The sequence below is a fragment of the Diaphorina citri genome, unplaced genomic scaffold, assembly GCF_000475195.1.
Source record: "Diaphorina citri unplaced genomic scaffold, Diaci psyllid genome assembly version 1.1 scaffold1232, whole genome shotgun sequence".
NCBI lineage: Eukaryota > Metazoa > Arthropoda > Insecta > Hemiptera > Psyllidae > Diaphorina > Diaphorina citri.
Window position 1 is genome coordinate 67,550 of NW_007378661.1, and position 12,495 is coordinate 80,044.

General features: G+C 40.0%; 1 protein-coding gene across 1 annotated transcript in view; it reads left to right on the plus strand.

Annotated features, from left to right (window-relative positions):
- Nucleotides 1-420: 420 nt before the first annotated feature.
- The window catches only part of LOC103514846 (flotillin-1), a 30,562-nt gene continuing 18,487 nt past the window's right edge, over nucleotides 421-12,495 (plus strand). Inside the window, exons 1-9 of the mRNA XM_008479758.3 lie at nucleotides 421-529; nucleotides 2,667-2,742; nucleotides 3,614-3,635; nucleotides 3,755-3,947; nucleotides 5,071-5,147; nucleotides 5,693-5,812; nucleotides 6,355-6,570; nucleotides 7,239-7,426; nucleotides 8,108-8,318. Of these exons, the coding sequence (XP_008477980.1) occupies nucleotides 478-529; nucleotides 2,667-2,742; nucleotides 3,614-3,635; nucleotides 3,755-3,947; nucleotides 5,071-5,147; nucleotides 5,693-5,812; nucleotides 6,355-6,570; nucleotides 7,239-7,426; nucleotides 8,108-8,318 (1,155 nt within the window). The 5' untranslated portion in view covers nucleotides 421-477. The remainder of the gene's footprint in view (nucleotides 530-2,666; nucleotides 2,743-3,613; nucleotides 3,636-3,754; nucleotides 3,948-5,070; nucleotides 5,148-5,692; nucleotides 5,813-6,354; nucleotides 6,571-7,238; nucleotides 7,427-8,107; nucleotides 8,319-12,495) is intronic.

Consider the following 12,495-nt stretch of genomic DNA (forward strand, 5'->3'; position numbering starts at 1 on the left):
ACGCGTCTGACGAAGGGTTGGTGCGGGGTTTAGAAAATGTGTCGTGAGGCTGCAGTGCGTGAGAGTATTGTTTTGATTTCGGAATAAAAATCCAAGTGAAATAGGAAAAATTAAGTGAAATAAGTGAGGTGGGGTTGTTTCGGTAAGAGGGGCTGAAATTTCAGCTGAAGGCTTTCAGAGTAGGAACGCGTCTGACGAAGGGTTGGTGCGGGGTTTAGAAAATATGTCGTGAGGCTGCAGTGCGTGAGAGTATTGTTTTGATTTCGGAATAAAAATCCAAGTGAAATAGGAAAAATTAAGTGAAATAAGTGAAACAAGGAGATTTTAGTGAAATAACTGAAACAAGGAGATTTTAGATGGGGAAATTTTGGGATCATTTTTGAGTGAGTTTGCCGGACCCAAATTGAAATGACGTGGGGATTTGTATGGGGAAATTTTGGGATCATTTTTGAGTGAGTTTGCCGGACCCAAATTGAAATGACGTGGGGATTTGTGACCTGTGGCCCAAACGAAGCCCTGGTAGTCTCAGGTAAGATTTGTTATCTAGTGACGCACCGCACCGGGTTGTGATGATCATAAATTTCATTTGAAATTTTTCCTCCAGTTACCGAGTATGTACTGTAGTTGATAATTGTCATAATTATTATGTGCCTATAAGTAGGTATGTACCTAGCTATGTACCTTATAATAGCTACCTACATATTTTGTATGACACATATCCTTAACAATAGAATAAATATTTAACAGTAAATCTAGGATATGTGAGAAATTTCATACCAAATTTCGAACCGTGGAAAAAGGCCCATTTACTTTTGTTGTTTCTTTGGGGACCCTAAGATAGATTCGTACAAGCTTAAAACTGTGTCCAGTGTCCACACATAGTCGACGCCGACGATCGACGTCGCGCGTCGACTGAAACCGTATACACTGCCTCGACAACATAGATTCAGGCTGCTTTCCTTGGGTTGGAGGAGGAAGATTGAAATGTCGACACAAACGTTAACAACAACAACAACGTCGACTGAAACCGTAAACTGCCTCTACAACATAGATTCAGGCTGCTTTCCTTGGGTTGGAAGAGGAAGATTGAAATGTCGACACAAACGTTAACAACAACAACAGCATAGATTCACCTCTTCACGGCGTCGACTGTGAGTAGACACAGCTTGACCCATCTTTTGGGGCTGTTTGCCCAAGCCTCAGAGTGGGCTTTTTATTTAGGGACCCTACTACTCTAATGTAAAGCTCTTCATTTACTCTTCATTCTCCATAGAAGTCCTGATATATTGTCCCCTATCCCCTTTGTTAAGTACAAAAGAACAATACATCCTCAAGTTCATCACCCCCCCCCCTATAGAAGTACCTACTCACCCCTACGTCATTCATTTTTTATTACTTCTCTTTTCCGAAACGCGCCTCTTCGCACATCATAACTTTTATGCTGAGAATAAACTGAATGGGGGTGGGATATGTGTAGGCATATTACAAGAAATGTGAGAATATGGGAGAATTATTGTACATACCTGCATAAGATATGGGGATATTAATACGTAGATTCGTAGAAGCTTAGCCCATCCTTTAGGGCTGTTTGCCCCTACACCTAAGCCTCGGACCCTCGGAGCGGGCTTTTTGTGTATAAGTTGATATGTTCTTTTATAAGGACATAACGGGAGAGGGTTTACCTCGAGAATCTCGTCTCAGTAATTTGCAAGTTGGTCTCCTGATTCTAAAATAAATGATCCTTTGAAAGTACCGTACTAGAAAAGGGTAAATTTCATTTTAAGATTCGTAATTAATTAAATAGAAGATTTGTACCTACTTACTAAAAGACTCAAATAAAGACACATTTTATTATTTTCAAAGTTCATAGATTGTTCCAAATTTTGCCCCAACCAGCATTTAAGGCTTTTAAAAGTCTTCTCACGTAGTTCTATCTTTCCCTCTACATTCCCATCCCCTCCTAACTCAAACCGTCCACGTATCCCCAAAAAAAGTAGAAAAAAAATCAACTTAATCCTACTCACTTATATCGTAAATGCGTGAAAGAAATTTATGATGAAATCAACTGGTATGGATTTGGATTCCCAGTTCCCAGCTTTGATTTCTCACATGAAATTTTCTCCATTTCTTTTCACTTTTTACGGCGTGATTTATGGCTTTGATTTTATTTATTTTTGATTACGTTTTCACTTTCTTACTGATACTTCCAACCATGCTATGACAATATGACTTGACATTGTAAACAACTTTGGTTTTATGTGACTACCTTCCTAACTACCTAATATAAATAAGTGGATGGCGTGATTTATGGCTTTGATTTTATTTTGAGTACGTTTTCACTTTCGTACTGATACTTCTAACCATGCTATGACAATATGACTTGACATTGTAAACAACTTTGGTTTTATGTGACTACCTTCCTAACTACCTAATATAAATAAGTGGATAATTGGATATTTAGGTACTTACGAAGAAGAAGAAGAACTAAAAGCAATTAAACATACACGATAGGTGACTATATTACCGTATGTAAGAGTATCAATGATTTAAGTGCGTAATGAAATGGGTTCCTTCATGGTAGGTCCGCATACAACACCTACCAATGTACCAAACTATTGGACCTAATAAATTCCTAATATATATCTTAAATTTTTCCTTATTTTTAGGATGCTGTCACACCAAACCTTTGCTGGTCCCAGGAGGAAGAGCCTTTGTTTGGCCCTCAATACAATGCGTTCAAAGGTGAGTAGAACAGATTATTGTTTTTGGTGAAGCTATCTTTATACTTTTATTATAGTTTAGGGGAATTACTATGGAGATAGCGATCTTTCCCAACTACAGAGTACTAGTCTACTAGTACCGACTGATATAGTAAAATTTTCTGATTGGGTACGTAGTTACGTAGATATCATCTGAAACAGCGCTGGCAAAAAAAAAGTTCCTTTCCATCAAATGGCATAAATATACCTTTTCACAATTTTATCGAATACCGTGACTTACCTACAGCTTTTATATGTAGAGGGAAATGGAGAGACATACGAGTAAAGAGTCGAGGAATTAACGGGGATGAAAGGGAGGAGACTTTGTTATATCTAACGCTAAGGATTCAAAGGAAATATACCTATACAAGAGGAAATGTGAGATCTGATAAGAATATCCAACCTAAGCTCTTCTTGAGGTCATTGTCCTTTTTAAAGGTCACAGTAACTTTTGTTCTTATCAACTTATTTCTTTTTCAACTTTCAACCCGAAAAAAAAAAGTATTTTTTTATAGGGGTTTAACATCACTCTGTATTACTAGGTAGGTACCAGGGTTTTTAATGACGGGGGTTTTACCCTCTACAATATTTCCAATTTGGTAGGGCTTCAAAAAGGAGAAAGAAAGTTGTACATTTTATTTTAGTGGATGTGCCAAAATTACACCACATTTTCTAATGAAGGCTCGAGAGAGGTAGTCACAAGATTTAATCAGATTTTATAAAATAATGCAATAAAAGATGTCAGGAGAAACAGAGAAATACTAAAGGGTCATAATTTTTTAGTGGATGTGTCAAATACCTAGTCAAAAGTTCATATTTATTAGTGGAGATGCCAATTTTCCTTATTGTTGTAGCGACTTCGGCTGTGACCGAATGGTGATGGCAGAGTAAAGAAAGGATATCTTTCTTTTTCTGCCATTTGCCAGTTAGTTCTGCCATGCCAATTTTCAGTATTGATCAAATCTGGTGCTGACATGGTGCTTTATTATTTCCAGGTTGCTGCTGAGGTGGCAGCTCCCCTATCCCAGACCAAGCGAGTGACTATGGTATCAAGCGGTAGTGGAGAGTTAGGAGCGGCCAAATTGACCGGCGAAATCCTTACCATTGTCAACGTGATGGATGAAGAGGGACATGAGTATAGGAGAAATAGAGTCCATATATCTCCTCTACCTCAATGTTCTCAACATGGTACATGAGTAAAGGCATAATGTATACATATTGCATAGAAAGGATTTAGGGAATTTCGAAAAATAATAATAAATGCACATTTAGTACCAAGTACCCAAGCTTGATTCTTGGTCCCTCCCCGTAACCAAAATTAGATAGCTTATCTGAATATTCCGGGTTTGAACCCCGGTCAAAGCGAAATTTCCTGACGGTATTTCTGCTAGGTACCCTGAAGAAAAGCTTACGCAGTTCCGGAGAGATTTTTTCCTCATTTTCTGTAGGTAGATATATTTCTACTACACAACTATAGGTATATCATCTTTCTACAGCCTGTTACTAGTCTGGCTAAGTGCTGAATAAACTGCTCTTGGAAAATCACACAAAGAGACGGAGGAAAAACAAAAGAAAAGCTTGCCTCAGCATCAAAGGAAGAAAAAGTTTCTTTCAAACAAAAAAAGGTCATTAGAGTTGGTCAAGTATTCTGATAATGATTGAGATCATCAAGGGGGACAAGAACGGAAGGAGAAAAGGGGCTTAACTTCAAGACAGAATAAAAGATGAGTTTATTACATATTTATTTAGTTTTTCTTCAATTTTTCATGCTTAGACCTCTATTTCTCTTAAGACCTAAGATGTGCCTTTCATCAGTTGCCGGAAATGAAAACCTTAAAACAGAGCTAAGTAAAGGACTTTTAATTGTGTTGAGCATAAATGCTTGTCACAAATGTCGTTCCCTGCTTAATGCACTACGCTTAATTTTATGACTTGACTTGGACTCGAACCACCAACCTCCAGATCCAAAGTCCAACGCGCTAACCACTATCTACACCACTGAGGTTGGTAAAAATAGAGCTAAGTACTTTCAAATGAGGACATTTGATTAAGGACATTTTTCATTGTTTTAATTTTGACAGGCAAAAGCATTCTACAAGTAGGTAGCTATGTATACTGTAGGCTCTAGCCTACCATATTATACGAGCTATAAAGCTACAAGTATACCCTACAAGCTACAAGTGCTAACAATTACCTACGAGAGATGAAAAATTCCTGTAACAAAATTAACCTCTCCTGAGTTTGCCCCAAAAACCAAAACAACAGTTAATATTAATGTGGGACCATTAAAAAGAACAGAACCATATTTCAGAGGACGAGATACAGAACATAGCTCTGGTTACTTTGGAAGGACATCAGAGAGCAATAATGGGCAGCATGAGCGTTGAGGTAAGGCCTTGGCAAATTCCAATGCAAAAGATAGGGGCTTCAGGCTGAGCACCATACATAAAAAGCTCAATCCGAGGCTTAGGTGTAAGGACAAACAGCCCTAAAGGATGGGTTAAGCTTCTACGAATCTAGGGGCTTCAGCCATCGCCACCGGAGATAGCACGTTGTGTGCACTAATTCCAGATGGAATCTTTGGATCACTGAAAGACAAGTTGGGCGTGGTTGACCATCTGGGTCAAATAGTTTGCTGCTGACTTTTCCTGTCCCCACTCAGGCTGGGTGAGGTTCATGTGAGCAGACGGGTAGCTCCAAAATGCTAATGCCTAAAATGGCCATGTTTTTGAAGCGCCTCACCATTCGTAGGAGACAATAAAGAGGATTTATCTTGTGTGGCCACTTCTCCTGTCTCAGAGACCTTTAAGGAATCGCATCTTCAAAATTGGATCCTCTACTCCTCTTCGAAGAGTATAGGTTTTTGCCAAGAACTTTTTGGGTACACTATTTTAATATTTTTGCTTATATAGGTATATTTCTTATTGTTCTAGGACATTTACAAAGACAGGAAGAAGTTTAGCAAGCAAGTTTTCCAAGTGGCTTCGTCGGATTTGGTTAACATGGGAATCACAGTGGTGTCCTACACGTTAAAAGATATTCGAGATGATGAGGTAAGCAATGGAACTTGTACCTCAATGGAACTTGTGCCTTGAACACCCCTAAGGGGGTCTACGCGGCTTTTGTTACAAAAGTGTTGTCAAGCTGTGTCCACAACTCCAAGTCCACACATAGTCGACCCTGTCGATCGACGAGGTGAAGAGGTGAATCTATGTTGAGGCAGTGTACAGTTTCAGTCGACGTGGATCTACAGGGTCGACTATGTGTGCACACACCTTAATCAGGTCCACATGACTTGTGTGAAGAAAGTGTTGTAAAAGTTCTTCAATCAACATTTTGTCCTGTTCTCCAAATCAACTAACCTCAGTGGTGCAATGGTTAGCGCTCTTCAATCAACATTTTGACCTGTTCTCCAAATCAACTAACCTCAGTGGTGCAGTGGTTAGCGCGGTGGACTCTGGATCTGGAGGTTGGTGGTTCGAGTCTAAGTCAAGTCATAGTGTATTAAGCGGGGAACGACATTAAATTTGTGACTAGCATTTATGCTTGACACAACTAAAATTAAAATTCCTTTTTTTTTTGTTCTCCAAATCAGGGCTACCTGAAGAGCCTCGGTATGGCCCGCACGGCCGAAGTCAAGCGAGATGCACGTATAGGAGAGGCCGAGGCCCAGAAAGACGCCCGAATCAAGGAGGCAATGGCGGAGGAAGAGAAAATGGCCGCCAGATTTGTAAACGACACCGAGATTGCTAAGGCTCAACGGGATTTCGAAATCAAGAAGGCCACGTATGATGCCGAGGTTGAAACAAAGGTAGGTAAAAGTTGTGAGAGGGTTGTGTTAAAAAAGATAAAATCCCTCCTCAAATGCAGAAGTATCCCAATGCTCAAAATAGACTAGCTTAGGTGCATTTTCCTTTACGGAAACCGATCTCTGACCACTGGAAAATTGACCACTGCTCCAATAAAATTGAAAAGTGGTCAGTTTCCCGAAAGGAAAATACACATCATCGGTCAAAAACGGTTGTCCTTCCCACAGGAAACAGTAAAACATATGGATGATCCGTTAAAGAAGAACAATAATACTATCACTGCCATTATGTACCTACAAAAATAGCGCGAGACTTACAAGCCCTTGAGGCTATTACACAAAATCGGTATCTACGCACACAGGTAGGTATGCTTCTATGACAATCGGTATCTACGCACACAGGTAGGTATGCTCAAATTTCCAAGAAAAACTCGTCAATCTCACCTTTGCATTTTCATTTTTAGCGGGCGGAAGCCGAGCTCGCTTTCGAACTGCAGTCACAAAATCGGTATCCACGCACACAGGTAGGTATGCTTCTATGACAAAATAGAAAACACAATCCAAGAATCGGAGAGAGCTAGAAGGATTTTCACCTCCCTAAGAAACTACTCTACTGTGCTCAAATTTCCAAGAAAAACTCGTCAATCTCACCTTTGCATTTTCATTTTTAGCGGGCGGAAGCCGAGCTCGCTTTCGAACTGCAGGCAGCCAAAACCAAACAGCGAATCAAAGAAGAGCAAATGAAAATCCAAGTGATTGAGAGGAATCAGGAAATCCAGGTTCAAGAACAGGAAATCCAGAGGCGGAAAAAGGAGCTGGAGTCCAGTGTGAATCGACCTGCTGAGGCGGAGAAATATAGGTAAGTAGGAGATAATTATCTAGGTTCCCGCGAGCAAAGTAAAGGAATTTTTATGTGTGTTAAGCATACTTAAATGCTTGTTGTGGGATCACGGCCCTTGTCACAAATATCGTTCCCCAATTATTACACCTAGATAAATTTCATGACTTGGACTCGAACCACCAACCTCCAGATTCCCGAGAAAAGTACATACATACAAATTAATAAGGTAGGTAGGTACGTAGGTTCTAATGTCTAATCTATGCTGGTAGGTATGTCTATAAAACGCCTGAAATTATTGATTCGAGAATGTGCTGTACACCATGGCATAATCAAGGAGGAAAATACGGTTTTGTCTACTGAAGTACTGCCCTAAAGTACCTACTTTTAAAATAAATAAATGAATAATGAAACACAATCTGTCGTAATTGGGGAAGATTAGTTGAACTTTATCAACAGAAAATCACCGACTCACCTTGACTAGACAGCTGGAGGAAAGGGTTTTTTTTCTATTCGCTAAAGGTGTGTCCAAACGTAGACGACCGGTCGTCCATCGACGCGACGAGGAGAAACTATGTTATCGAGGCGGTGTGGACGGTTCAGTCTACATCGATGTCGACAACATCTCATCAATCGATCGATCGACGGCTGGTCGACTATGTGTAGACACACCTTAGTACTTACTTTGATTTGTCCCTCCAGGATAGAGAAGCTCGCCCAGGCCAACAAGAAGAGGCTCATGATTGAGGCCGAAGCTGAAGCGGAGGCCATTCGACTCAAAGGCGAGGCGGAAGCTGCGGCCATTGCGGCCAAAGCCAGAGCGGAGGTCGAAATCATGACCAAGAAGGCGGAGGCGTGGAAAGACTACAGGGAGGCGGCCGTTATTGATATGATTCTCGAGTCCCTGCCCAAAGTAAGGAGGATAGTTTTTTTTAGTGGATGTGCCAAAACTACCGAATTTTATGGTGTAGGGGAGGGGGGATATTGGGGGATGTTTTAAAAATAAAGAAATTTCGCATTTAGTTTTTGGTAGAGTATGAGAAGGGGGGAGAGAGAAAGAGAAGGGAGGGAGAGAGAAAGAGAGGGAGGGAGGGAGGGAGGGAGGGAGCAAGCATCATTCAATAGGATAAGGAAAGTCATGTGATGTTCACACCAGATTTTTTACTTTCCTTATCCTATAGGAAGGAAAGTAATGTAATCGGGTCAAATTTTTGATGGTCAGTTTTTAGTGCCAAAACACGTTTTGAGGTCCCTAGAGCCTAAATCCAAAGTTTCAGCTATTGGTCCGTGTGTGTGTCTGTCTGTCTGTCTGTCTGTCTGTCTGTCCGTGTGTGTGTGTGTCTGTCTGTCTGTCTGTCTGTAAACAAAATATCTCGAGAACGGTAAGAGCTAGAGACTTGATAAATTTGTTTATTCTTACCTTCATTTCGTATGTAAATACTTTCTTTTTCCCATACATTATTAATGGATCTCATATGAAAACTGAAGTTTTCAATTATTTTTCTAAGAAAAGAAAAGACTTATTTTGTTATTTTTTTTTTATTTTTTGCTTTCATGCCCTTATTTTGTTTTGTTTGGTAATAAAGCTCCGTTATGTTTATTATTCAAAATTAATGTTGTTTGTTCTTGTGATATATTGGACAGCATTTAGCAGAAAAGAACCATCCATCCATAGGCATAAGGGGAAATGCCTCATGGATGGTTCTTTTCTACTTAATTCTGTCCATTGGTGTACCTTCTACGAGTATCTCTATCTGTAGGCGTGTAGATGATAGGTAGCTACCTATATTGAGCAGACTACCTACCTACCTACCTATATTAGGAAAGGACATGCATTATAGGCTTGACTACAAAGGACGAAAAGTACCTATGGAAAGGACATGCATCATAGGCTTGACTACAAAGGACGAAAAGTACCTATGAGTACGGATTTCGCACGCACTATGCAAATATACCCATTCGTGTCTGGGAATATAACGTGTGATAATTTTACTGTGAGGATAATTGAGGCACATTCTTGTATAGCGTCAGGGCTGTTAACAGGGGGACATCAATTAGGTCCCACCTACCGCAGGCCCGGACTACACAAGGGAGCTTGGAGCCAGCAGTTTTGAAAAATAAAATACGACCACCTTGTTAATGCTGTTATTGTTGTATGTTGTAAGAAAGAGCCTGTTGTTATAGTTAGGCCTGCTGCATATTGGAAGGGTAGTCGGGCGACTTAGTAGCTTGGAGTCGCGCGATGCCGCCTGATAATCATACAAACCTCTCACACTCTATAGAGGTCCACACATAGTCGACCGGTCGACATCGATTGAACAGTCCACACTACCTCGACGCATTACTCGACAACGTAGATTCACCTCGTCGATCGAGGGTTGGTCGACTATGTTTGGACACACCTGAGGTGTCTAAGTTGCGCGACTCCAGTAGGTCTTTATCATTTTCACAGGTTTGGATTTTCAGGTGGCATCGCGTTACGCTTCCAATTTGCAGCAGGCCTGTGAACCAGCCCTGATGATGGCGTGAATGAATAATTGAATATGAATATTATGAATGCAATACAATAGCAATAACATTCTAATCACATCAGCTAAACTACCAAAGTGTGTTTATGTAAATGTACCTATGTTGGGTTGAAGTTAACTCCCCCTTCAAAAGAATGTCTCCCTCTTTTCAGCCCTTTTGCCCCTTGAAAGCTGAGACCTGTGTGTCTGAGAGCTGGTTCTACGGAAGACCTGGTTCTGTGGAGAACCTGTATTCTGTGTGAAACGTAGACAGCGATAGTCATATTCTTTCTCGGCTATCAAGGACAACTCATGGTTACAGGTTACACCCTCTGACTATCAAAGTCACGATCCCATTTCGTCTTGGTATTTGGTAAATGACGGCATTTGCTACAGCACTCACAATCCAGCACAGAAATTTCACACAGTGTTACGTCCACACGCACCTACTTATGCTACGTACGCTCCCTAAGATTTTTCCAACGATCAGATCGGAGCGTATGTACGAGGCTTAAGGTTTTGCTAAGCGGTATCTTTCACCGAAAATATTCACCTGGCTTGGGAATATTGGGAATCTATGAGAAATGTGAATACGTAAGTAAAGGAAACAAGAAGAAATGTTTAATACCTACCGTTTGAATCAGTTGCGTTGAAGTGTTTAATTAGCAGAATGAAGGTGTAGAAGAATCTATTACACTGGCTATTAATCATCAAAACATCTTTAAATACTAATGGGGTTTTTATTTCAACAAAGAGATGTGAAAAAACACTGGCCAAGTTCCCATTCAAAAAATGTTGAGATAAAAAATAATAAGGTAGACGCCACCTGGCGTAGCTTTAATATTAATATCTAGGATTCTACATCATAGTTAAACTACCAACTGATAAATTGATCAAAATGTGTACCACTTGATCAAGCGAAGTACATCGGACGCAGATATGCAGATGCTTTTAAACCAATGTAAATATGCCCCCACACACGTTCAATCATGCTTGACAGGAGGCTTGTCAAGCAAGAAGCTTAAACGTGTGTGGCGGAAAAAAGATTACAGGCAACAGGTAGCCTGAAATGCCGCCTGTTGATGAAAATTCCATTATTCAACCTGAATCAACCTGCCTGTTATTGCCCGCCTGACAACTTTACGTAAAATGCTACTACGTTTAACTTATCCCATGATTACCTCGGTCCCTGATTGTTATCATTTTCAAGACGGGCAATTAGTCATAGAAGTGAATCACTGCAGCCTTTAACGTACTCAAACTTACCTCACTGATTGTTATTATTATCATGTCTGGCGCCTGGCTATAGTTATCAGTTAGCGTCAATTCGCAGTACTTTATCAAAGTGAGTACCACTATATGTGTGAGAAGTACAAACAAAGGCTTCCCTTCAATGCCACTGCACGTTAAGTAATGGCCTTTGACCCACGACCGCGACGGCACATTTCCAAATAATTATGTATCATTGACTAATTATAACGACCTTACTTTGATGTCGGTGTAGTTTTTTTCAAAAACCACTGCCATATATCCCACCCCGCCCCGTAGCCCCCCAGTCAATACCTACACTGGTAAAATAGCGGCACCCACACATACAGAAAAAGCCCACTCCAAGCCTTAAGTGTAGGGGCAAACAGTCCTACAGGGTGGGTTAAGCTTCTACGAGGGCCCCTAGGCGAAACCTTATGGGGGGGGGGAAGAAGTATATAGGTACGCCACTATTTAAAATCTTTTCAATAAGTACTCGTACATACGAGCCTACCTAATGAATGTTTAGAATTTTTCAGAGTACTACCCAGAGTAGGTACTCAGATGTTTAAAGTTTTGATAATAGCTATACAGATACCCATAATAAAGTTGTTGTTCATCCTACGACCTATCAGGTCTATGACTATAATTTGACCACAAGTACAACGCCCGGTAACTAAGTACTTCAAATTTCACCTCTCTGATAGGTAAGTATTTTATTTGTCTTCAGGGATGCCTCTAATGTCTTGAATCTATTCTAATTCTATTGTAAGGTTATTAGAACTATTAGCTATTGTGTTTATGATTATCTTACATGTCCCCTTGGGACCTATCCTAATTTATCATTCATTCAGCTGTTCATCATTTTCCTTCAACTATCACGTTCCATATATTTTACTCCCCATAGTCCAAGTCATCTTTATGGCTGGATTAGAGATTATAAGACGAGCCCAATAGGCAGACCGTCTACTGACCAACGATACCATTAAATCTGTTCTATACATATTTCAAATCATGATTTTCTAAATATTTTCATAATTTTCTCGGGCAGAAATTATGTTTCATAATTATGTTTCCCCTCAGTGGTTCATGAGAAGTCATGACTCGTGAATCTCATAATAATTTAATTGGAGGATGATCATGAGTAAAGAGAATGTTGATACACCTTGATCATAATATCATAAACATTGAGGGGATCAAAACATAATATGACCAAGTAGTTCCAATCCAATGATCATTGAAGTCACGACAAAAAAGATCAATAAATCAATAACTTATGCAAATACATAGATACAAATATCAATAACATAATGATTTACTGAAAATATATAGCAG